Source organism: Dendrobium catenatum, unplaced genomic scaffold, assembly GCF_001605985.2.
Source record: "Dendrobium catenatum unplaced genomic scaffold, ASM160598v2 fragScaff_scaffold_716, whole genome shotgun sequence".
Lineage (NCBI taxonomy): Eukaryota > Viridiplantae > Streptophyta > Magnoliopsida > Asparagales > Orchidaceae > Dendrobium > Dendrobium catenatum.
In genome coordinates this window covers 2,352,339-2,380,068 of record NW_021319178.1, presented here as the reverse complement: position 1 = coordinate 2,380,068, position 27,730 = coordinate 2,352,339, and the positions used below count along the sequence as shown (strand labels likewise).

Genomic DNA, 27,730 nt, shown 5'->3' with positions numbered 1-27,730 from the left:
CATTGTCTTTTAAGACAATGAATATGTGTGATATAGCAACTTAGAGCAATATACTTGACTTGTACCTTAGTGTAACAAAATTTTACTTCACACTAGATTATGATACTAAAGATAATCATAAGACATGAGAAATATTTGAGCTTATTTTCCTATCAACTTTGTGCCATGCATAATCAGCATTATAAAATCTTACAAGTATATAACTAGTATTCTCATAATATCATAATCCTATATTTGAAGTACTACTCAAATATATAAAGATTTGCTTAATAATGGTTGAGTGATCATTCTTGGGGTTTGTTAGAAATTCTGGCACATATGCATTAATATATATGATATCAGGTCTACAAGGAGACAAATATAATTTTGAACATATCATTCTTTGATATACTTTTGAATATATAGATATACCCTCTTCAGAAAGAGGAATTATTCTGTGCGGAGTCCGAACGGAAAGAACTGTCCGGATTTATTGTGTATTTGTAAATACTCAGTTGATACTTAACAAATACTTAGATGTGAGTATTGTTTAGTTTTGTTAAGTATTTGCTGACTTGGTACATATTTACTAGATATTTGCTGAGTATTCAGCAATCCGGGTGGTTCTTCTCGTATGGACTCTGCACAGAATATTTTTCCCTTCAAAAAGGGCTTATGGGGGCACCTATTAAGCTACATCCTTTCATATCAAATCAAATTATTAAATCATCCATATACTTGGGTTGAGATATAGAGTTTCTTTGCTTCACTTAAAGCTTGAGAAAGAAGTTGAGTTATATGCATCAAATCCATTTTGAATTCTTTGCGCAAACTCATGACAAAGATTTTCTTTTGTGCCTCTAAATTGAAGCTCAATTAAATAAATTTGGATATTAATCATATCATTATTTATTCTTTTGATATTTACTCTATCATTATAAAAACTAATTCACTCAAGTAATGCATAAGTTGTTGCCTTCAACTTGGCTATAATCTTGTGCTACCAATTTGGTTGAATTCATAATTACTGCTCTTGAATCATTAGCTTAATACTTATAAACTCATATAGTTTACATAATATGTTGATTTACAAGTCTTGGGAGTTATTTTCACATATCATTTCTAATGAATTAGTTTAACTATTTGTACATTATACTTACTCAAGAAAATAATATTGTATTGGTTTTAGCGGAGCAAATTTTGATTGGTCGCCCATCATAGATTTGAGTATATAATGTCCAAGTATTACATCCAACCACCAGTCATACAATGAAAGCACTCCTTCATAAAGTATAAACATGTTAATTTCAAAACTCAAACCATTAAGTCCATGCATGAAAATGAATGTGAGTAATTTGCAAAGTAGATGAGTTTAAAACTTGTGCTTAAGTAGATTTTGGAATCTAGTTGGGATTATACACTAATATTCTCCCTCTACAATTGTTATAGGTATTTCTCAAACTATCATAATATATACACTACATATTGGTGTAAATATGTGGATGATATTGAATGTCGTGTGATGTTCTTAGCATGAATTCTAAAATGTTTGAAGCTATTTAATCATGATATGGGAGGCTATTTGATAGGATTTATGGTTGAAAATGATTATAAATATTTAGTTTAATATGTATGAATGTGACCTAAACTTTATAGTGTGAAGGTAAGGTCTTTAGAGATATATGGTGGAACAAAATAAATGATTATCTTGAATTGGTTAGTTTAGATTGATTTGAATTATGTATTTCAGTAATGGGTTAGTTTCTAAAATGAGGGAAATTATGGTGAATGGTTAGACTAGGATGTGAACTTATATTGTCGAGTACTTGGTGATGTTTTATGAGATTTAAGGACTAATAATGGTGTGGATAACAAGACTAGGAAGATGTTTATCCTAGCTTAGCCAACAACTTAATGGAGGTTTTGAAATGGCTTTAAGGACCATGGTAGTGGATGGCTAGTCTTAGATAATGGTTAGAATGTAGAGGGAGATTCAAAAGAGGCTTAGAAGAGATGTTGATAAAGTAAAAAGAACTCACAAGATAAATAACCAATCCCACCAAGGAAAGATCAAACTAGACCATCAAGTACTAACGAAAAACTTGTCCACAGTATTTTTTTGACCACTTTTTGGGCTTAGTTCATTGTCATTCCATACTGGATGTTTCTGGACACCTTTATTAATTCCCCCAACCAAGTATTAATGCATATCTTTGATTACCTTGGCTAACAATTCTACCCATCCCTTGGTTGATCCAATAATTGCCTCCCATTAACTTGGTCGTATGGGGCCCCATCTATCTTTTCCCTTGCTAACCAAGCTTTCTATAGTCGCCTATTGGTCTCATCCATACAACATCTAGGTCCTCGACAGGATCCATCAACTTATTCTTTTAAGATGTTGACTCTTGTCCAAAATATATTTATTGTTATATGTTGCCTTTGTCTATTAGTGAACCTTTTCCATTCCATGAAAGAGGGAAAAATATATTGGGAAAGACCCCATGATGGGGACATCGGAGCTTGGAGGGTTAATCTCCATAGAGGTCAAAGATCTACGGCATTGACTGAGTCTTTATATTTTTAGTTTTCATGTATTTTAAGATATTTATGTGGTGTTATTTATTTTATTATTGTTTTACCCTCACTTGAGGGAGCTTTTGTATTGTTTGTCCAAGGGCCTTCTTGTCTTTTGTTCCTTTCATAATTTTTTTTTGTCTATATATATGGCCCATTGTTCTCTTGTATGGATGATGAGTGAAAGGCAAAGAAATACCCAATAACGTGTGAGCTCTTAGTTGATATCATCTTCCCTCTATATCTCTTTCTTCTCCTTCCCTAGCCACCCAAACATCCTCCCACTGCAGCAGCAACTTGCTTCCTTAAACTAACAGCCACCTCCATTACCTTCCTCTATAACCGCCTTCACCTTCTCCCCAACACCCTTGACCCTTGGGCTTCCCAATTATGCATTTAATTTACATTAATTTAGCATTTATGTCAGTTAATTGTGATCTTCGAAGGTCCATAACTGCTTTAACTTTTTTCCTTTCCAAACAAGCCACATCAGTCCTTTCTCTTCCCCAAGCAGCCAGCCTCGCCTCTTCACCTCCCAAAGCTAACTTTTTTCTTTCACAAGCCAACCAATCCCGTCCCTAAGCAAACCACATCAGCCCTTTATATTTCCTAAGCAGCCAACCCCCACCTCTTCACTTCCAAAGCTGGCTTCTCCCTTTCCAAGTCACTAAAATCGGCCAAATCATCTCTCCCATCCTCCTCCCCATGAAGCCGGCCTAGCTTTCCCCTCTAAACACCAAAATAGTGAGCCTCTTCTTTTCCAAATTAAACCCTCATCTAGCTGAAAACTTTTTTTTTTCTTTTTTTTCTTCCCCCACTATTCTACCTCTCCAAGGAAACTTAATTTCTACTAATGCAACAAGGACATTGATTCAACTAAGAGCAAGGGTTTTAAGGGCAAGCCAATGAGGAACTAGCCATCATTTCATCAAGAACTCCATTCCTCCTATTGAGCTAAGTATCAAACCCTCCCCTTGTTTTTCAGCTAACTAAATATTGGTCTTCTCATTTCAACTATAGTTGCATCATCTCATATTTGTTGATTAATCCGTCAAGTTCTACTTAAATTTGAGCGAACAAAACTCTAGTGACTAGTCCCTTAATTAAATGTTAGACTTGTGTCAACCCATGTTAGGTAGTCTAAACCGGTTCGCCTTTTTTTATTGTTTAGCATTTACTTGTTAGTTTCTTACTACCACATGATCTAATAATTCAAATATTCTTATTGTTCTTAATGTTTTATGAAGTTTATTTTGTTGTCTTTGATGTTATCTCAGCATAAATCTCTATTTGTATGACTTATTTCATTTAGTCCTGCATAATTTCATTTAGTCCTGCATAATTTCATCCCCATTCTATCCTAATTAGGAAAATGTAACAACTAATACTTCCCTCCATCTACCCTGCACAACTTTTATTAACGTGATGGATGAGTCGGCCGGCTTTCCCTCCTATAAATCTCATCTCCTCTTGGCTTCCCCTTAGCATATTCAACCTCTTAGAGGATAATTCAAAAATTGCCTCTAACAGAAGCTCTTCTCACACAAACTCTGAGACACTCAAAGGAGAAGAGTGTGGTTCCTACTAATAGCCATGAGCTCTAAGCACCTTTGAATGTCCTCTCATAATGCTAGACTTAATATTATCATAAGGCCACTGAGAGTGCAAACAAGTCACAATAGTTGACCCCATGAGAGAGAAATCACATTAGCACATTTCTATACTTTAGAGTTAGATACCCTTTCTCTCTAGCAATCACCACACCCTAAACTCAACACCTCCTCTTAACCTCCTCAGGTAAACCATAAAAGAACCAATATCTTCTTCAACTCCATTACTAAATTTCCTATGAGCCATTTAGCCTAGTTTTAAGTGTAAGAACCCTCTAATCACTTACATCACTTGGAAATTCCTATGAAACTCTAGCATCCCATTGGATTTGCCACCTATCAAGCCATCAACCATTCTATCATACCCAATGATTGATGATAACGACTGGTACTAAGGGAAACTAGATAACATCTTTTCAAAAGTTCAAATTTAACCCCATTCACTCTTGGTTTATATATATATATATATATATATATGAATTCTTAAAAAAGATTCAACTGATGACAGCCTGACAAGAGCTCAAGTTGGGCACATTTACTCATCAAATATGGCTCTCAAAACAATATAATTTAAACTTCGTTTGGGACAACTTTCTTATTGATTCTTCAAGCAGCTTTGTAGTGCAAAAATTTTACAAAACTGCTTTAAGAAGCAGTAAGAAAGCTGTCCCAAACGAAGCCTTAAGCCAATACACAACCCAAGTTTGCTCAATTGCACTCCAAACTTCACAATTCAACCATTTTTACACTGTACAGGAGTAACAAGTGAAATTATAAGTTTTAGGCATTTAACAAAAATAAAAATAAAATGTGTCAGACACACTTAGGGAATTCGAATGAAACATTAGTGCATATGGAACTAGCTATGCTAAGAAAGAACTTCCACAAAATCATTTCTCATCTGACAAAACTTACAGAAAGAAACCATAGAAATTCATGGATTCATCTGTTAGTATTTTCATCAAAATGTTATATGAATATGTTACATCTAATAAGCAACATTTCTATAAGAACCAAGAAGTATTAATTTGACTACATATGGAAGATCTATCAACTTCGTAGCCAATTTGGTCTATTATTTGCTGAAGAAAAGCTGATAAATTGCAAGCATAACCAGCTTAGTCCATAAAAATATATTGATCATACCATAGAGACCAATTTCTAATTGTAATGCTTTGTCCATACTGGTATTGAGTATATGAGAGTTCCTGCAGCAAATGAGGGAAGGATAGTCAAAATTGCGTAGGAAAGAGCTCTCCCAGGGTGCCCACTTTGCCTCATGGCATAAACTTCTGCAACAAAGGTAGACACAGTGCTCAAGCAACCAAGGAAACCGAACTGGACTCCACTCAAAATGATTGTGCATCTTTTTGTGTTCACCTGCTCAAACATTATCCAAAACAATGTTCGCTAGTAAGGAAATAAAAAATAAAAAGCTAAGTTTGTAGCCATGTTTCAAATCAAATAAGAAATATATATGTTTTATCAAATAAACGGACTGCCATTTCGAATATTTAGAAGTTTATCCAACTAGATGAATTCAAGCATCGAAAGAAATCTTCTCAATTGGTTCAAAACAAAATTGATCAAGGGAAATTTCAAAGGAAAGCACAAAGTGAAGACCAAATGAAATTCTTCTTCAAGAAGTCCGACAAAGCAGAAAGCACAGGACTGAAGAAGTTATCCCGATATTTGCATAAAAGGTTACTATCTAGCGAGTTTGAATGAATTTTACACAACTTGAAAAAAAAAACTTTGTTTCTTGCTTGAATAAGACTTCTTTTGGGACAACTTTCTTATTGCTTTTAAACTTTTTAGTAAAAAAATTTTTAAACTAAAAATTTTTATATTAGGAAGCTGCTGTAGAAAATAATAAAAAAAAACCGTCCCAAATGAAGCCTAAAATTTAATTTGAATTAGCAATTATTTAGTGTCTAACCAACTTACCTAGAAATCACTTGATTCTAAATCTACTCGAGACTGATCAAGTGAATATGCACATACTTATATTTAGATATTTTAAGTATACTCGAACTATATTGGAGTGATCAAAATCAATTTCCAGTGAAGAGTGAAGCTTGAAAGTTAGTTTCAAGGATTATTTTTACCAGCCTTACTAATATCACTAAAATAAGTAAACTAAAGGGAGTTAAAAGTGGAAGGTACGACAAATATAAAGCAGAACAAATACATTTATAACATTATACTGCATAAAGAAAATTTTCTTAAGAAACAAGCTCAATAAAAATAGGTAGTCAATGATCATACCGCCTTGCTGATTGTTGCAAGAGCTGCCATAAGGCATGCTGCAAGAAAATTAGCCAATAGTGTCCCAATGGGGAGCCATTTGAGAGAACCCTTCTTTCCTAGGCCCTGGCCATTAAGCCTAGCAAGGTACCATCGAGCCCAAACACCAATGGGACCAACCAAGCAGCCTAACCAGAGGACAGCGCCACTGGTGGGATTGTCTAACTTTTTTCTCGCTAATGCACCACTCAAGCACCATAATGACACCCAGATTGCTAACATGAATATCATAACCATAACGTGCCGCTTAAATGTATCCAATTTCAGCTTCATAAGCTTGTTTTTGGTTCTCTTTGGACATTTTTCAATCCATTGCAAGAAACAACTACGGAGCCACTCAGCAGATTCCACCCCAATATTGACACACTCATTCACAATTAACATGCCTGCAAACCAAAATATATGATAGAAAAAGAAACTTCAGTCATTGCCAATAATTCTATCATGATTCTTAAATGATACAATCTAATCAAAGTGACATCCAATAATACTATGAAAAAATTGTTCAATATCAATATTATGAGTATAAACTCATATAACTTCCATGGAAAAAGAAATTCCAAGTTTTTTCCCAGTCCAAAATACGCAATTTGGGAAGATGTTTGATTTGCTAGAAAATTAGAAATAGAAGTTATTGTTTTAAGCAATTTGTGGGGGAGATAGACTTCTAAAAATTTAAGATGAACCCTTGTTTTTTATTGTAAGGCTCAAAATGTATCATGTATGAGGTTTTGAAGTTAAATTCGTCTTTATTTGGTTTTCCCAAACAAGACATCGAAGCAACCCATTAATGCAAAGCCTGCTACTGAAATTGATTTAAATTCAAACAAAGCTGAACCAAATTTATTATTTCTATTGGTTCTATTCATTATTTTTGTTCAATAACTTCTTTTTCTATTTCCAAACTGCTCAGTCCAATACATATGGAGAGCATTTTATGTTAACCATATATTAATGAAGCATAGTATTAAGCAAATATAAATTTAATTTTTCTGGAATACCTAAAATAATGCCTGCGACCGCATAAGTCCAGTGACCCTTTGAAGACAAGTTGAGCATTTTCTGGTTCCATCCACTAAAAGTTGTAAGACTTCCCATGTAACCTGTTGTTATTCCGATCACCAAATGTTCAGATACATCTCGTAAATCAGCCTTGAATACAATGCCAAACCAACCCATAAGAAAAGAACCCAACTGCAAACAACACGCTCTAGACTTATTAAATAAAAAATCATGATTACATTTGACGAATATATGTGAAGTAAAAGAAGGTACCATGTTTGAGGGGAGATCAAGGTAAAGGGGTGTATCATCTCCTGTAAGGGCCAGAAGATCAGGACCGAATAGCCTTTCCAGTAAATATCTCGTTAAAACCTGTAAGTTAGAAAAAAGATGAAATAAGAATAAGAGTAATGCAGACTAAATAATTCATTTCTGCAATGGATATGGACATCAGCAAAATTCATTTCTGCAGATGTGAAATAAAGATGTAGACATCACTCTTGATTTTTGGCTTAGCACCTTCTCTGCCCCCTAATATCTGTAGTTAAAGGTATCCTATATTACCTAAGCCCTTTTATCCCCTTGGACTTTTAGGCTAAGCCCGTTTATCCCCTTGGACTTTTAGGCAAGATCTAAGTTGTCTATTTATCAATATATTTGCTATTTTTCTGTGCTTGTTTATAGCAATGTTGCTCTCATTAAGCCTCCCATTAGGGAGAGATTATTCTGTGCGGACACCAGACTGTAGTGTCCGGTACCGCTTGGTACTAAGTACGGTACCGAGTGTACCGACGCTCAGTACTGCTCGGGACTGTGCTCAATACAGAGCACTGTACACTTTTGGGATGACGTGACGCATTTTTATTTACGTATGAACAATGTTCGGACTCCCCACTGAACAATTTGCCCGCACTAGGTGTCCCATCTCTGCCCCAATCGCCACCTACATTCTCATCTGACAACCTAGATATAGCATCTCTACAAAAATTAAAAATCATTTCGCATTCTATCTCTCTCCAAATATCCAGACTATCTCCATCTCTCACTCCTATTGTCTCTGTCAACAACGATCATGCCCATCATCAAATGTTTTCCTTCCCATCATGCCATCGCCAATCATCCATCATGCTCCAACCCCATCGCTCTAGTTCCAACCCTCCATTTGTCCAATCTCGTCAAGCTAGATCTCATTTGATCTCAAGATAACGTTAGATCTACTTGCACTCAACCACGATCTATTGTTACAGCCACCGTCTCGCCATGCATCTCTAGCAATATCGATCCATTATGTCATTCGTTGAACCACATCTCTCACTAGCTCCCAATTCCATCCCAATCTAGATCTAAGCTTGCATCTACCAAATCTCAATCCTCTGCACTAGATTTGCCCAATCCAAGCTATCGCGCCAGTTCTCCTCCTCGCTAGATCTCTTCACTTTTGATTCCATCTTTCCCGTTGTTGTTTGTCACCGAAACGGATGATCCACCGTGTAGTCATCGCCAAGTGGCCTACGCCCATATCATTGAAGATCTTGTTGCTGCCTCATCCCTCTAGTGTTAGTCTTATTGCCCCCAGCCTCCATGGATGCCTCAATCAGATCTACTCAGCTCTCTTTTTGCTCAAGCTATCCCATTCATAGTTTTCCAACCCATGGCTTAAATCTTGGCATATTTTTTCATTTCCATTTAGTCAAATTTTGAGGGCAATGTCATTATGAACGGATTGGTAATGACACGAAGAACTGTAATTATAAATTTGGATGAGTTAGTGTTATATTGGTGAAAAATTATTCTATCCGGTCATCGAACGGCATTCAAAGGTGAAGGAGAGCACGTCATGCCATTTTGTTGTTGTATACCGCTGCTCTGTGCCACTTGGTTTCGAGTGATGTGATGCGTTCTAATTCACCTCATGATTGTTAGATGAACGCACAGAATAATTTTTTGTATTGAGACAGTTTTATTAAGTTTTTTAATAAAATATGAGATATCATCATAGCATATAAATAATAATGTGGAGTATTAAGACACCCAAGAAAAGATGTAGAAACCCCTGAGCTTTGGCTCAACACCCTCTCCTCAAATACTTGGTAGTTATACGCATTTTATATTGCCTTAGCCATGTCTCTCCCATTACCTAGAGTTTTAGGCAAGCTTTAAGTTGCCCATTTATCAAATATATTTGTTGTTTTATGTGATATTTATTGTTTGTGTTAGAACATGAGAAGGCAATTTGACCAAATATTTCAGAGCAACATGAAAAGTAGCAGCCAGTTTAAATTTCAGCAAACAACTGTAATGTAAAAATATCAAATTCATTCCAAGTAAAATCCTTCAAATGAGAACAAAGGTGAGAAATTTACCCCGAGAATTCCAAAAACAGCCAAGTGGATCAAGTATGAAATATAATCTAGACTTGGAGGCAGTCCCCCCTGCTTATCCTGCAGATAAAATTGTAATCGTCATTTTTCTTTTGCTTCACTTTCTTTTTTGAGTAAGTAGCTAAGAAATTCAAGCGCACTATTCAGAATTTGCTTGCTTGGGAAGTTTTTCTTTCCTTCCTATGCATTGTAAAGTTATAACAATAGAAATATAAACTTATGCGAAGCAGTACAATTAAAACCTTCTTGCTAAAGCAAATAATCCCCAAATATGTAAGCAGTGAACCTCAAAAAATTAAAATCAAAAGCTTTAAGCTTTGTTTGGAACAACTTTCATTCTACTTCTTAAAGCAGCTTTTTAGTACAAAAATTTTTAATTTTGTATTAAAACATTGTTTTAAGAAGCAAAAAAAAAGCCGTCTCAGACAAAGCCTTAATAAATCTTGAAAAAATACTTTTTTTTCTGGCTCACCTTTTCTGATGCAACATGCATGTTCTGCATCTTATCCTTCTCAGTAGAATGCAGCATCAGATTAGCAGGAAAAGGAGACGAGCTATCCTCTTCCAAGAGATAAGCAGGTGAGCCCAAATTCGCACCAGAAGGTTTAGAAGGAAACCCATCTGATACGATCTTCACATCAATTGATGAACGCTTGAGTCCATTCTCAGTAGGAATTCCCAAATTCTCAAGCTCATTGTCATCTTCTTCACGTCCAATCTTGTGATACCCGCTATCTCCTATTTGCGCTACAATAGAACTGTCAACCTCTCCAAAAATGTGACCAACTAGTTCCCTTGAAAGACTGATAGACTCCAACATCTGATCACCCAGATCCCTTGAAAGGCTATATGAACCTCTCCGTTTGGAACCTCTATAACTAAGCCTACCGAGGGAATCTTGTATTGATTCATTTGTGATAACTGAGGTTGACTGTCCATGAGAAGAATTCCTGGAGACTGTTCTGAAGGATTTGGCGATGCCGCCTCCACGGCTAGAAGCACTTTTAACAAACTGCTCAGTATTTGTGGAATCCATACTCCGGCGATCCTCATCAGATCTCACGGCGGATAAGGCGTCACCACTGGGCCATGTATTCCTTTCCATAGCTCGCTGCTCTCTGCAAGAATAACCCAAGGAAAGGGTAGGAATTTAATCAAATATCATGCAGCACAGTTTCCTGTATGTTCTCAGAAAAACACACTACAGAAAAATAGCGTATTTCCGGCTAATTTTCTGACCGAAAAATTTCCGCAATAAAACGATTTCGACCATAAATCGAGCGTCAAAAACTTTTCTATCGGAAAAAAGACCACAGGAAAAAATTCCCGGCGGCTGTCAGGCGGAAAACTAGACAGGGCTTGCATCATTGAATGGATCTCGACACTGAAAATATTAGCTAGTCTGCTGTCAGGTGGAAAGATTACATGGGAAGAAATTTTCCTGAAAATCAATGAAGCTATTATTTATTTGGCCTAACCAACCGAATGCTTACCATTGAATTAGAAACTAACTAGTTTTTTAACAGTGAGGAGGTATCAGAAACAAAAGGACGATGTCTTCAACTCAAAAGGCATTGACCAGCTAATGAGAATCTTATGTTCCAAAAAGCTATCAGATCAATTAATTTCCATGCAAATTCCCCATATGTTATTGCAGCATGCGTATCAAATGAAGCTTCTTCGAAATTTTCAGAAGCCAATTCGTAATAGGATTCAACGTGGAATTAAATAGAGAAAAAAAAAAACAAATGGAAGCGACATGGAAACCGAACCGCGGTGAAGGATGTAGAGGCGGAGAGGAAGACGAAATGGAGATTCAGGATCTAGCAAAAGCGCCAATGGAGGGATGAGATCCTGAGACGCTTGGAACCGCTGTCTCTGTTCAGTGGCTCGTCGCCGGTGATGAAGCCACAGCTGATCGGCGGGGAGAGGACCGGCAAGAGACGAATGGCGAGAATTACGTTCGTTACCGAAGTATATTAGCACCCACACAATTATCGGCCGTATGAAACTGATCTTGACTTTCCACGAGTTGAACGTAAGAAAGCCACGTGTTCGAATCTTGAGAGGCCCAGGATCCTTAGTCAGATCAGGTGACGGTGACTGATGAGGCTTCTGATGTATTTATGTGAAAAGCGGCGGTCTTTGGTCCATTGCTTTATATATTTTATTCGAAGCTGGAAATTTCCGTTAAATTTCCACTGAAACTCTTGGCTCGGCGAGTCGGCGTAAATCTCACGGCGGAGTGCACGTTAAAATACAGAGGGACAACTTATCTTTACTTAATATATTTCATTATACTATCACTAATAATGTTGCACTTTATTATTTTTTACAACTATATAATAATTTTTATGTCGTTATCGTTTATTTTGCTTCTTTGGTATAACTGAATTGGAACACAGGAAAATACATATAGCCTATTACTGTAATGAGAGGAGATATATGATATCATAGAAGAAGTTCTGATTTATGTGTTGTTTTCTTCTTCTTCTCTACCTGTTTTTTGTGATTTCTTACATCAATTGGTATCAGAGTTTGAGCTCTTGGAACATGCAGATTGCAGTAACAAGGAATCTGGAGAAGATGAGGGAAGCATGGAAGCATTGTGGTCATCTTAGATGAAGGTGCTGCACCAACTCAAGGAGCTAACCTCATAGTTCATTCATTTCAATGTGGAAGTTTGCAAGGAGTTCAGTCATTTGAAGGCTTATTTGAGAATGCGTCCAGAATTCCATTGTAAACATCTATGTGGGTCCTCGAAAGGATGTTGCGAGCAGAGATCAGAATGCAAATGATATGATTGTATTATCCCGTAAACGGTCGTAGGCCTTTACACTTTTCGCAAACAGGCCATTGGGAGAGCAGATAGGATTATACATACGATTAACCATGAAAGATATTAGTTTTCACATGCATATCTCAATGGGTAATAATATATATGACCCGATAATCACGATATTTCTCCCATTTTTACATCAGCTCAAATGAATTTTATTTTATGTGGGTGTCAGTTTTCCACGAGCACAAACCCCTGTGGCTAGTTACATTCTAAGCCTCAATCTATAAAAAACTCGATTAAAGAAGCTTTATTATTCTCTTTTAAGTTTAATGTATAATAGAGGATCCTAGGTTCTAATCCAAAGGGAATAACTTCTCCTCTTCATCTTTTGTGAGAATAAGATCTTTAAATGTATCTATTTAATTAAAATTTTGAGTTTAAAATATCAAAGACTGATTTAACATCTAAAAAAGAACTATTGATTTAGAATTCATTTAGCATTCAAAGAAAACACGTTGAGGGGTGTACAATTTGGGCTTATGCTTGCCTGGAGTAAGCTGCCAGCTAACATCCTAAATACAATCAATCGTCTTATATATGCAAAATAGGAGGACTCTATCCTAATGAGTCAAGGATTTTAATTTAGAAGTTTAAATCAAATCAGGGATTGTGTAATACACAAATAAATCTACTTAGCATCATGTATGATGCATGAAATGGATGCAAAAAAAAAAATATTTTATTCATTTATTTGAAAAATAATTACAACTCAGGATCTGTAAAAAAGTAAAGTGGTCAGACTCCGCCACAACAAACCTAATTTTCTACTACTATGAAATATATGTTTAAATATACTTGCTCATTATCTTTTAACTCTGAGACTTCTATAGGATTCTAAAAGAGAACACCCCAATTGAGGGAATTATCTTTTGGAGTCCTATATGTATACGTATAAGTAAATATTTTTAAGCCTTTATAACTCGATGAATTGACATACCATACTTTTTTATTAAACAAATGTCTGTGAGCAAGAAGAGAATAAAGAAAAGTTTCCTAGTGAAGTAATCGACAAAATGCTGATTCACTTTAGAAGTTTCATGCAAGCATGACTTAAGCTGACCATTTCTTATTCCTTTAAGGCGCCTCTAGTGGACTTGGCGGTGATCCTTTCTCAAACCAGAACTTCCATTCCAATTCCAAACATGCCCGACTCAATCACACCAATGAAAATATGAAAGCATTTGTAACAGTTGCGGAGCAAAGAGAAAAATGAGGTAGTGGAACTGCAGGAAAAACCTATAGGGATTAGTGCGTGAAATCGCACTAACTGGCACCGACACATGGGACTCCTTTAAGAAATGTTAAAAGGAATAGATTCGGAAGTTAAGCGTATAAGCTTTTTTTAATTGTGGGCCAGCCACTCATGTAGTATACATATATAGGTCTTGGTTTAGAACTTAGCTAAACTAAGGGCAGTTGGTTGTAGACAACCAATCCACCCAAGATGACAAGCAATATAGCTAGGCTTTACTGGACCACTACAGGAAACTTTTGGCTAGCAAGCTACGGGGCAAATTAACCTAACAAAAACTAGTGATAGTCAGTTTCTTTTCATGTAATGAAATGTTCGGCCTATCCAGAAAAATTGGCGGCCCACGAATGTGGTTCTGATCCCTCCGGTGATGCCATATGTCGTTTAATCGTTTTGATATACGATTTTATCTGGTTTCTATTTTCCTTCGTGCAAGTTTGTTTGCTTCCTGCACAGGCTTGACTCTTCGACTAAGGAGGTTAGTGCCCTATCAACCATACATTTCGCATACTAGTGAAAACTAGAATAAAATCCTTCATTAATTAACTACAAGTACACAGAGAAGAAGAAAAAGGACATTCTATACTAAAAAGAAAATGCTAACACTTCTAATGGCTATTCCACTGGTTGGTGCCCACTCAATGAAAAAGCTAGTCTCTTTTTACTTTGGAGGGATCATTTTGATCTTAATGAGAAGCCCACCTTTGTAGATTACATGAAAGAAAAGGTGTGGAATTTCCCTCGCTAACAAGTAAATGAGTGAATATTGTGTAAGTGAACGGGGAGCTACGGCTGATCGAAAAGCGAAGATAGGTGCATAATTCAATGATATATTCATGAAAAAGGGAACTCACAGAGGTAACGATCCACCTTATTTTCCAAGGTAAAAGAGTGCATGACCAGTTAGAAACAAAAATAAATAGGAACATCATTTTGGACACTTTATATTTACAACTGACTCTTACATATACATTTGCACCTAGATACATTCTAGCTACTTCGCTTTATTTTACAAGCATCTTAGATACATTCTAATTTAACATTTTATTTGAACATCAATAATATGATGTATGTATTCATACAGAGTGCACTGTGAAGTACGGTGTATAAAATGCATGAATGACATCTATAGTACAAAAAATAAACAAAAATATCAAGGATACCCTCTAGGCAAAGGTACACGTATCACACCAAAACACGCTAACGGCCTAGCCTAAGACTAGAGCCAGTAATCCTAACAAACAAGTTTTAATGTGCGTAAAATGTCGTGTGTTTTTTATATGTCCTAGAAGATTTATTGTTTAGGTTATTTAAATTTGGAGTTATTTATTAGTTATAGGTCAAAGGAGATTTTAACTTAAATTTTAAGTTTTAATATTTTAAAATTTTAATAATTAAATTTTAGAGAAATTTATTTGTTTGAGTTATTTTATTTTACATTTTAAAGAACCATATTAATTAATGGCTTCAAAGTACAAAAGCACTAATCCAAGTCTTAAGGCTCATATAATTGTAATATTATCATTCTCTCATACAAGATAGGATTGGTCGCATAGAATTCTTATATTTTAATTAATTGTTTTGCTCCTTTGGAGCTTTCAATCTACTACATATTTGTCTTCCTAAACGAAGTCAAGCACAATGGTATAAAGCTCTAATTTATTAATATTTTATTAGTAATTATTTAGGTTGAATAATTATTATCTTATTTAAATCAAGGTTATGAGATTTATTTCATCCTCATTGAGACTAAGTTAATAACTTCGTAAGCCCAGGTTATCCAACAATCACCTTGGCTAATTATGTTTGATTGTTTGTAAATACTTTGAGTTAATTATTTATTAAAGGGCTTAAGAATCTAATGCGGTCATGTCTTCCAAGATGAAGGCAAATATAGCACATAAAATCCTAATTAATTATTTAAAGACTCTCCAATCAAATGTATATGTATTTTCTAACACATGAGTTGAATATAATGCATAAGGGCCATTTTGTTATTTAAAATTGTTTAGAAATTTTTAAATCTAATGCTAATGTGCCCTCCAAAAGAATCAAACACTAAGCATGAAAGGTTCTTTAGTTATTTACTTAGTTCTTTGATTAATGGATTCATTTAATTACATCAAGTTTAATTATGTTAATTATTAAGTCTTATTTTATTTGATATGATTAAAATTGGATTTACTTTATTTAAAAATTTAATGATTTATTTGAGTTTTAACTATTGTTTAATTAATGTTATTTAATCATTTAAGTTTAATTATTTAATTTTTATTTTAAAATTTTATCATTATTTTTTTATTTTGCCGGTTTAATTTAATTCATTTTAGGTTATATTGTTAATTTATTTAATTTAAATCCATTAATAATTTTTATTTATCAGCATGCGATAAATTGAATTTTTTTATACTTAATTATTTTCTTTATTAACATATTTATATTATTATACATATTATGAATCATGATAATTAAAGAAAAAAAAATTCTAATTGTGTGGAAATAAATTATTGCTACGCATATCTAAATTTGTCACTAATGAATAAAGTACTACTTACTAGCGGGACAATGGGTTTGAAAAAAATTAAATGCATGGTTTCTATAAGGACCTAAAGTTTAAAGTTTGGGGATCATAATCACATGCAAGGCTTAGAGGACCTAGAAACTCTAAGTTTATAGAATTTATCTCATCTGAGTTAGTCAACGTTGCATCGACTGTAGTATCTACATTTGGAAGAAATGGAAGCGACATAATGCTCCCTAAATTGTTGTCCATGTAGCTCCAACATGTATCGCAAATAATGCGAAGAGAAACGCATATGTTAGAATTTAATGCACTTCAATTTTTTTTAAATGTATAGACATAGAAATTTGATAACAACACTTGAGAATAACCAAACATGTTAATAAAAAGTACTAATATTGATCTCTTTCAAGAAAGAGTATAACACCAAATAAAACTCCGTACTTATAACATTTCATTTACAAATAATGGAGATACAAATATATGTAGAATGAATTGTAGAACGTTGTATACAATTATTTAAAACTTCGTATTGAATTTTATTTACAATTATAAACAACAAACAATAGAATCTTTTCGTTAATAATAAGAATATATCAACACCATTTCAACTTGTCACTTGAACGTACTTGATATACATGTCATAGATGGCTTGAGAAGAAGAAATAAACACATCCTTTCCAATCATGACTGAAGCTACTCTTGCCAACTCCAATTTCATGTAGCAAAAATGTTAAAATAAGTTGCTCTCAATCGTAAAACCAAACACAAAAGCTTCTTATTAGATAAATGGAACTTCTAGGAATGATGAAAAAAAAGAGAGGTCAAATGTTCAAACTCTATTACTCCTCTAACGTCAGTAACATTTCAACATAACTATTCATTTCTGGCACGTGTATGCTTAATACTAAAACAAAAAATGTATTGAGTTATTCGACATAATCACAAACTTTTATATCAAATATCACATCTATGGCAGGCGATAAAATATACTTTACTTTGAAATTTATATGATCACCAATATTACATCCTAAGATTGATTTATCGTGTATTCATATTATATTAATGATTATAAATTTAGGCATAGTAATTAGGATAAACAACAACGTAAATTATGTAAAATCTAAATCAAATAGAAATTAATATATGAATTTATATCGACAAGGAGAATTAATTAATTTGCAAGTATCTTTGATCTTTAACAAATTTGAATATATATGAATTTTGTCATGAATGATATTTATTTTAATCAAATTAACTAATTAGAGCTTTTTTTTTAATTACCATGGAATTCGATCACATATCAAATTCCAAATTAATGTTCATATATTTTCTTTAGATCTAATGAATGTTGGAGGCCCTAAGAGCATATCTTTTAAGTGTATGTTTTTGTATGAGTTTAGAGAAGTATATTTTCCATTGATATATAAATACACACATTACGATCAAAATATATTAATCGATATATTTTTAAAAAAGTGTAAAATAACTTCTTTTGATATGATGAAATTAGCATTGAATGCGAAGTAGAACAAAATATCACATTACGATACGAAATACAACAACATGAATTAATAAATATCTTGGCATTTTTTTACTGATATGAGATTAAATAGAAAGATAGGCCGTAATTAATAAAATTAATGTAGTATGTAGCAATTTTACTTAAAAAGGAGATGAATCTTCATAAAAAAAATGCTTACACACATTGTTATTAATAAATGTATTTGATAGATTTGTCTTGCCCAGACCATCATATTCTAGAAGGAACCTTTGGTTGAGTTGGAACAGTAAAATTGGATAAATAGTGCAATCATGACACTACATAAGACTTACAAGCTATTTACGTCTATCGACAGAATATAAACTTTAATGAGATATGTAATAAGAGGTTTTAAAAAAAGGTTTGTCTGCATCGGGCAAGCACAATCATGTAAATCTCATAAGAAATTCATTCTTTTTTGTTTGTTTACACAAAACAATAATCTTTGTAGTGGCATTTAAGCAATGGCTTATAAGTAATGACAAATACCTATTTACTGTGCCCACTGAGCAGTCCACCCAGAAAAGACAAAATATCCAATGGATATTTCTTTCCTTCTCGTCTCCCTAGGGTCCCAGGGATCTTGATGACTCGATGGGAATCTGATCCTAAAGCATCCATGTGTTCATCTTCTCCTCCGTCAACATCCTCGTAACGAGGTCTCCTTTCTCGTCTTCTTTTTTTCTAGCTCGCACTGTTGTAGACGACAGAACTCCCCCTCTTCTAAAGGGACGAACAACAACAGCTCCACTAGCATTGCTTTGCCCCAACTGCACAGCCGAACATGGAAGACACGAAAGGGATTCAGCTACTTGAGTTGTCAGGGAGAGTGTGAGGCGGATTAGCTCGGGCTGGTGGTATGCCGGCGGCTAGGAGGTGGAGTCGTGTGTTGCAACTTCAGATTGGGGATTTTGAGGCCGGACGGAGCTGGTGGCCGGACGGCCGACTGCCTGAAAGGCTGCTGCTGTACGTAGAGTGAAGGAAGCCGGCGGCATGAGCTGGTCTGATCAGTTGGAAGTTGGATGGGAGCTTCCATGGAGGGCTGCTATTGTTCGTCTTCTCTTGTATGGAGGAGAGAGGTGGCCTCCTATCTGTGGGTAGGAAGAAAACCTTTCGTGAGAGAGAGAGAGAGATCGAGAGAGAGAGAGCTGAGGGAGACGTGCCGCAAAGACCTGCGGCTGGATGCTCTTTCACGTGAAATCGTGAATCTCGCAGTGAACCGACCGCTAGCCATGAAAAATCACGGCTAAGACGTGAACCAGCCCTCTTTCAGAAATCAAATAAGCCCTCGATCCAATGACTCACATTGCATCTCTTCTTGAAGCCCTATATCTAAGGGAGGAAATTAAGTAATATCATTGATGAATGTCAACCATTAGATCTAGGAATTTCCTAATTTAGGAGGATGAAAAAATGAGGTCAAAATGAGTTTGTATTCAAGCTCAAAATAATAATAATAATAATAATAATAATAATAATAATAATTTGAGTGAAATAACATTTTTTAATTTTTAATTTAATAAAAAAATGTATTTATTAATTCTATATTTTATATTTTTATTTGAAATTGATTTATGATATTTTTATCTATTATACATGTATGTATACCCTTTATTTTGTGTTTAGTTATTCAAAGTTTTTTATTACTAGATTTCATTCTATTTTTATTATTAGATTTATTAAGGAAAATGATGCTTACCATTTTCTCTCCTCGCCATGCATCAAATGATATACGATTTGAGCACGAATTGAATCATTTGATTCGTCTTGACGAGTCGAATACATCAGTTTGATCCGCTTTGCAAAATGAGGTCTTGATTGAAAGATTTTATGAATTGAACAAGCAATTACGATAGAGGCTCGAATATACATAAAATATGCGTCAAATCTCCGTCGACACGATCACATGTATTTTAAAACAAAAATGAGGATATGTAATCGAAATGAATAATTGATAAGGCCGACGACTATCCAAGGTAAAATACACAATTTGACCATTCATCAAACACAGCAATGTGACATGTAAGGAGGTGGATCAAACTATCAAATGTAAGTGATAACACGTGCAAATAACCAATGTCAAAAAAAGGAGGTCGACAATCGACTACTTATCATGGTCACATTCCTGAGCATAATGTGAGACGGACCACCCATTTTGTTTTGTAAATTTCGAACTCTAAAGATGATGGTACATTATTACCTAATCAATTTAGAGACTTATCAGAATTTGACATGAAGTGACATCAGGGCAAGAATTACAGACGCCAGCGACAACAGATGTACATTCCTCATTACACTGATTTTAAGGTTAAGCTAGACATTCTTCTTTGACGGATGTCACATAGAGCGAGTTTTAGAAACGCTTTCCGAATATATAAAAATTCCCCCATAAAAATAAGTTAAGTATGTGGCATATTGTTCAAAGGGTGATGATGAGTGCTTGGTGGGTTTAATTACAAATTCATTTTCGATGGGTACAAAGGAAAGGGGGCCATCTGCAGCTAGTATCGAATGAAACAACTACCCAATGTCACTTTCTATAGTGAAATGTAGCACGAAAATAGAGAACTGGAACTTCAGCTACCAAACCCCAACTGCCTCTTCCAACAACTAACAATCCTGTTTCATCCGTTAACTCTTTTTTTTTTTTTTTTTTTTTTTGACATTTAGGCTATTTAAGACAAACTCACACACACAACATATGCACAAAGACTCGAACTTAAGACCTCTTAGCTGGAAGCATAAGCTCTCAACCAACATGACAAGGTGACTTGTGTTCATCTGTTAACTCCATTCCAATGACTTCCTTATCTCCTAGCTCCAACAAAGATAATTAATAGAGCAAGAAATAGAGAGCCAATAAGAGAATTTAGAATAAGAAGCTTCGATATTTTATTGGGAAAAACTATTTTTAAGTTCTACATAACCAAAAAGGAAAATACAGCAACATACATCAGGTGTGTAGCCTAAAGTACATAGGAGTATAAGTGGCAATTAACTGAGTCTATTTCTAAATGTAATTACCAATTTGATGGCTGAAGTTGCTGACTTGCTATATGAAGTCACCAGCTTTTTTGATAAAATTACCAACTAACAAGAGAAAGTCGCCGTCAATTTGACTAGAGGAAGTGGAAGAAAGTAGAAGACTTATTGATTGAGGTTGCCAACATGAAATCTTCTTTGACCTCTATAAAAAGTCGCACAATTTTGTATAAAAATCTTTCAAGGATTAAGGCTTCGTTTGGTACAGCTTTTTTGCTACTTTATAAAATAATTTTTTTGTATTATAAAGTTGTTTTAGAAAGCAGCAAAGAAGCTGTTCCAAACGAAGCTTAACTCGTCATGAAGGGGGCCTTCGTTGAAGTTGGGAACTCTCAATTTTGACAAGTTAAGAATTAAAGGTTGAGTTTGTTTCAACTCTCAAAGTTTCTAAAAGCTTCGTGTCTCTTCATTATGTATTCTCTATCTACTCATTCTCTGGCTCTATCTTAGATTCTGTTTGATAATTTTTTTATTGCTTTCTAAAACAGTGTTAAAAACAATTGTACTAAAAAACTACTAAATCATTATATTTATATGTATAACACCCTAATGTCTAAATTGCTACAAAATATATGCAAAAAATATGTAGTTTACTTTATATAAGTTACTGCTTTTTTTATATTTTTAATTTTATTTAAATATTAGGATGCTATATAAATAAGAAATTAGTATCAAAAAAAGTATTTTGAGAAGCTATGAGGTAATTATAACTAAGCTGCTATGAATTCGAGTTGGGTGTTGCCAATCTGCTTGTCCACAGCTCTAGCTATCTTCGCTCAATAGCTCCGCGCAGTAAAATAAAAATCTTTATTAATCATCATTGAATCAAAACTTATGGCGTTAACTACAGCAAATTGCTACAAAATATATGCATAAAATATGTAGTTTACTTTATATAAGTTACCGTTTTTATGATATTTTTAATTTTATTTAAATATTATGATGCTATATAAATAAGAAATTAGTATCAAAAAAAGTATTTTGAGAAGCTATGAGGTAATTATAACTAAGCTGCTATGAATTCGAGTTAGGTGTTGCCAATCTGCTTGTTTACAGCTCTAGCTATCTTCGCTACCGTGCAGTAAAATCAAAATCTTTATTAATCATCTTTGAATCAAATCTTACAGCGTTAACTACAGCAACCAATAAATGTTTAATCTGAACAAGAATGGTTGAAATCCTTCTGCAATCAAACTGCTAGGCTTAGCCCATATTAGTCAATTAACTCAGTCCAATCAAGAACATCTTTCATGGAATTTGCTTGCTGCGCCTCTGCCAAAGCTCCTTCCTTCAAATTCTCTTTGTTTACTCGATAGTTTTTGATCAAAAGATTCAGGAATTCTCCTTGGCACGCTCTGTGTTGTTGCTTTGGCTCTCCAAGATTCAGTCTGGGCCATGTAGCTTGGTTGCGGTGGTGATTCAGGGGAAATCAGGTAAGGCTTCTCTTGCATTAGAAGTTCCTCGGAAAAGCTCATTCTTCCAGGCCTGTTAGAAGCTCCTGATGAGAACTGATAGCTATTCTTCGATGCAGTGAAGGAGGAGAACTCATCGAAGCGAGCGCTTTGCGCCCTTCTGCTCATCTCATTTAAGACTGAAGGACCTGAAGAGGCCTTCAGGTAGCTGAAGTTATCACTGTGTGCAATTTGATTGCTCTTCCTGCTCTTTGAGCTGCCTTTTGATTGTTCTATGTATATTTCCATATTCTTCTCCATATCTTCCAAGTATGATTTCTGAATTACAAACAATAATCTTGGTTTTAATTGAAATTTGGGTTAATGAAAGAAGAAGACGTTGAGAATCACCTGCAACTGCTGTAATTTAAACTGGCTCATCATCTTCCTGCTTTCCTTCAATGGCAATTCATGAACAACTTCCATTATTTGAACTCTTTGAGCTTGAGCTCTGGCTTGTGCTGCCAGCAGAGCTTGCATGCTTCGAAGAGTAGCCGCAGCTTGCTTCCTCACCAGGAAACCCCTCACCACCGCCTGCAACTTCACCAGTGCCTTCAATGCCCGTAGAGCTTTTCTGGCCTGTAATTACTAACTTGAAATTCTTGAATACACTGAACCATAATTCATAAATAAAGATTTGTTTTTTTTAATACAAAATGCAGATTTGGATCATATAGCTGAATCATATTCATAGTAGTTCATACCAAGTAAGATCTGAATGAAGACTGTATTGTGATTGCAGCAATTTCTTCAATTGGAGCAAACCTGGATTTCCTTCTCGCTGCTTTTGCAAGATAAACAGCAGCTTCAGTGGCTGAAGCCACAGCCACGCCATACCGCCTCTGATCGAACTCCGGCACAAAGAAGAACGTAAATTGTTCTTTTGGATTGTATTTCTCCATTTCCTGGTTGAAATTTCTCCTCATCTTCTCTTTTGGGGTTGTCGGTGGCGGTGGCGGTGGCGGTGGAAGCTGCAGCCATACACTTTTTTCAATCTCCTTTTCTTGGCTTTTCTCTTTTTTTCCGGTCAAGAAGTTCCTGAACCATTTGCCAGCTTTCACCATTGTTTTTTACAGGAACTCAAACAGAGAAGGCAAGCAAGTTTGCAGTTTTCTCTGAGAATTATAATGTAAGTGTGGGCCTGAAAGAGGAAACAGAGAAGAAATGAGGAAAAGATGAAAAATGAACGACAAATAAAAGGCCTTTCTCTGCTCGACAATTGTCTCAAATTTGGTAGAACGCTTCCCGATACTTGATCAGGGAAATTGAAATATCCGAAAAGTTGTAATCATTAATGCGAATGCCAAATGAATAAAAAATCAGGAAGACCAACATAAAAAACAGAGCCCGATGATTATTTTGACAAGTTTATTTGTATTCATTTGTTTATGATGAATTATTATAAATGTATGTATTGGAAACTCGGTCAAATTTTGAATTGATTTTAAATTAAATTCATAGATTTTGATTTAAATTATGAGTTAAGACTTAAAATTTTTAGTATAAATATTTTTTGAATATAGCAAAAAATAGTAATAATGATAAAAAATTGTCTCAAACAAAACTTTAGTGATCTAACATAGAGCTTTTTCATCAAGCTGGTCTAATGGTCTTGAATGACAGTAGTTTGTTCAAAATGTATATATATTGTTGTATCCTGAAAAAATTTCAATTTTAGAGAGAGAATTTAGCGTTCTAGTTTGTATGAAGATGCACACAGATAAATAAGAGAGAAGGGTGTAGTGTTCAGAAGAGACCAAATTTTCTATGTGGAATCCCATGAGAATAGGAAAAAATCACGAGGTCTAGCCTAGTTGAAATAATTCTACTAATGTTGATGGTTTATTACAAATAATGTCCTTCATAAGGGGATGGCATTGGCTGAATATAGCTAATATACATTATATAAAACATTTTACATGGTTGGGGTTAGAAGAACCCATTGTCATGAGAGCTATTCTCAAGAGAGTATTGTCCTGTTCATTTCATTGGTATGGTTGTAGTCGGAGGATGATGGTAAAAAAGACTATAGTCAATAAGCGATGAAGGTTGAAACGATCATACTCGGGTGATTGTGGTTGAAGGGATTGTAGTTGGTCGACGATGAAAATCAGATGACTGTAGTAGGGCAATGCTGGTCAAAAGGACCGTAATTGGCAGGTGATGGAGGTCGGAATGACAGTAGTCGGACGACAGTGGTCAGAAGGATCGTAGTTGGGTGATGGTGTTCCAAGGGATCATAGTTCAAACCATAAATTGGATGACCAAATGATTTCCAAATATGACGTGCTTATCGAATCGAGTGGCTCGATGAGTTGCATCCAACGAGCCCAAGATTTCCAAATTCTGATATCATAAGACATTTAAATGCCTATTAATCCATCCATGATTAAGGGATTAACATCGGTCGTCCGTTCAAACCACTCCCAAATTACCTTTGATCTATCTCTTATTTACTAGCCATACCACTCTAAAAAAATTATAAATAGGCCTCTCATTTATCATGAAAAGGCGACCAAAGCAAGGAAGAGAAAAAAGAGAGTTATCTTACCACCCAACTCCTCCTCGATCATTGACGGACTTCCACCCGGCTAATGACTGTCAACGGACTTCCGCCCGACCGCCAACCGACGCCGGACTTCTGCCCGGCCGCCAATCGACATTGGACTTCCACATGGTCACCAATCGACGTTGGACTTCTGCCAGACTGCCAACTGATGCAAGATTTATACCCGACTACTGAACATAATCAAACTTCCATCCGATTTTTGTTCATCATTAGATTTCTACCCGATTCATTAGATTCCATTGCTAATTTGCAAAGAATAGTGTGAGATCGATAATGACTGAGCTAATTAGCTTGCTTTCAAATGCTCAACTATCAAGTAGCTGGTGGAAAGAGACAATTAGTGGATGTCACAATTATTATTATTTTTCTTTTCTTTTATTGCGCTTCAATATTTAGGGATTGTTTAGTCTGATAAAAAAAGACTGTAAAATAAAAAGAATATATTATAAAAAAAATAATGTATTGAAAATAGTTTTTAGTTGTTTGATTGAGTACATTACAAATACATGATTTTATTTTATTTTATTTTGTTTAATTGAAGTAAGAGAATGTAAAATAAAATAGTACTTGTTTTGAATTAATAAATAGTGCGGAGGTGGTCGATGGTAAGGTCTGGCAGAAAGAAATGGCCGACTATGATGGCGGTCGGCGACGATGATTGGTGAATGGTGATGGCCTATATATGGTGATGAGCATTAGTGGACGACGACAAGCGATGACGTTGGTGGTGAGCGATGGAGGTCATCAGTCGACATCACTTTTATCTAATTTGCATTTTTACAATTGACTCAAAATGGATGAATTCTAATTACACTAACAATAAATTAGAGAACACTTTCAAATACACATCCAAAAATATATTGCATTCAAAAGGTTGGTGGTAGGCCCACTTTAAGTATAGAGAAAATAAATGTGTGGTCCTGCATCCGTGGGGTTGGTTGTATTAGCATAATTAAACCTCTTGTATTTACTTTATTACTCAAATGCCATGTTTACGGTATTAAATACCGTCCCTGTAGTTCGCTTCAATATAGAAATACAATTTCCTTTTTCTGTTTCTTTCTTGGTGTCTTCTGCCTCAGCTGTTCTCTCAGGTTGCTGATAGGCCCACCGAGGGATAATTACGCCATCATGAGCCTCTTTTAGAGGGCAAATTATTATGTCCAGTGTCCGGATTCGTTCGGATACCAATCCAGACGCGCTACGTCACTCAAATACACCGGGCCCCAGTGTATTTGGGTGACATGGCGCATCTGTATTGAATGTCCGGATGTCCGATGATCGGACGTAATAATTCACACTTTTAGAGGTTACAGGGGATAGATACCCGTTACACTAAAAAAAAAAACCGTATAGCTGCAGCCACAGCACACAAAATGACTGCATCTCGGCCAATTCGGGAATGAGTCAATAATGGATTTTATAAAGCCACATAGTGGAGAGCAACCATTTGCAGCTTTTTCTCAAATTGCTTGAATAAGGGATGATGCTTTTTTAATATTAATTATAGAAGTTAATAATTAATTGTTCGACATTGCTGGCAGAAAAAGCTGGTTCAACTTTTCTTATGGAAACGCTCATTCAAGTAAGATTTTATTTGAGATGACTTTTTTACTACTTCGTAAAATAATTTTTTAGAATAAATATTTAATTTTTTGTACTAGAAAGATGTTTTAAGAAGTAGTAAGAAAGCCGTCCAAAACGAAGCCTAAATTGTTTCCAAATAGTATTGAGGTAGGATTTATTTGGAATAATTTTTTCGTCGTTTTATCATTATTTTTTTAAAATTTCTATCCTATTTATATAATCCAGAGTAACTAAATTGTTTTCCTCATATTAACTTGGCAATCAACTTTAAAAAAATTGTAGATGTACCAAATAGACCCTTAGATAATGATTTCATTTGAGATCATTTTCTTACTATTTTGTTTTTAGATCACAATTATAGTTTATGTTTTGTCACTATTGTTTTGTTTTGCTACTTTCAGAAACTTTTTGCTCAAAAAAATTATTTTCTGCAACAGCTTTTGTAAAAAGTTATTTCTTCCGTAACAACTTCATAATCACTTTCATAAAAATCTAGCCATTCCAAATAGACCAAATATCAAATTTAATTGAAGTTATGGTATGTAAAGAAGTCCATGACAGTGCCCATGAGAGGAACAATTATTAGGTCTGTACACCAGACGTAGCTCTACATCCGGAGCCCAATAATATGTCTCTACGTGCTCTTACTCTTTACCGCGCGGCCCGACGACCCGACCCGGACCGGAACCCGATATTGCTATGTTCGGGTATTGCTCGGTATTGCTAGGTATTGTTTGACAATAACGAGAAATACCGCTCTGTCAAGACCAATACCGAGCAATACAGAGCAATACCTAGCAAAACCGGGGTATTGCTCGGTATTGCTAGGTATTAGTCTTGACATAATGATATTTCTCGTTATTACCGAGCAATATCGAGCAATACCTAGAAATACCCCAGTCTGCACAAATCAGCCAATACATAGCAATCTCGGGTCCGGTCCGGGTTGGGTTGTCGGGCCGCACGAACACATGGCACCATTTTACTGGCGTTCGAACGTAGAGCTACGTCAGGACACCGGACTTAATAAAAATTCCTATGAGAGAGATAATGGTCAATAACTCTCT

The 27,730-nt window shown here is 35.1% G+C and overlaps 2 protein-coding genes across 3 annotated transcripts; both read right to left on the bottom strand.

Moving 5' to 3' along the window:
- Positions 1-5,117: 5,117 nt before the first annotated feature.
- LOC110092634 lies at positions 5,118-18,656 on the bottom strand. 2 transcript variants are annotated; one of them, XM_020817287.2, is made up of 7 exons: positions 18,504-18,656; positions 10,329-10,974; positions 9,839-9,916; positions 7,749-7,847; positions 7,475-7,667; positions 6,435-6,859; positions 5,118-5,546 (listed from the first exon to the last, which is right to left on the bottom strand). In XM_020817287.2, the coding sequence occupies exons 2-7, from the start codon at positions 10,959-10,961 to the stop codon at positions 5,328-5,330; spliced, it is 1,647 nt and encodes a 548-aa protein (XP_020672946.1). In that variant the 5' UTR covers positions 10,962-10,974; positions 18,504-18,656; the 3' UTR covers positions 5,118-5,327. The 2 variants fall into 2 exon arrangements, with proteins under 2 accessions (XP_020672946.1, XP_020672934.1); XM_020817275.2 differs by lacking the exon at positions 18,504-18,656 and adding an exon at positions 11,629-11,861.
- Positions 18,657-22,268: 3,612 nt separating this feature from the next.
- On the bottom strand, positions 22,269-23,703 carry LOC110092669 (protein IQ-DOMAIN 14-like). Its single transcript, XM_020817320.2, has 3 exons — positions 23,212-23,703; positions 22,859-23,086; positions 22,269-22,786 (listed from the first exon to the last, which is right to left on the bottom strand). Exons 1-3 carry the CDS (start codon positions 23,569-23,571, stop codon positions 22,292-22,294), a joined length of 1,083 nt encoding a protein of 360 aa, XP_020672979.1. The 5' UTR covers positions 23,572-23,703; the 3' UTR covers positions 22,269-22,291.
- Positions 23,704-27,730: the final 4,027 nt, after the last annotated feature.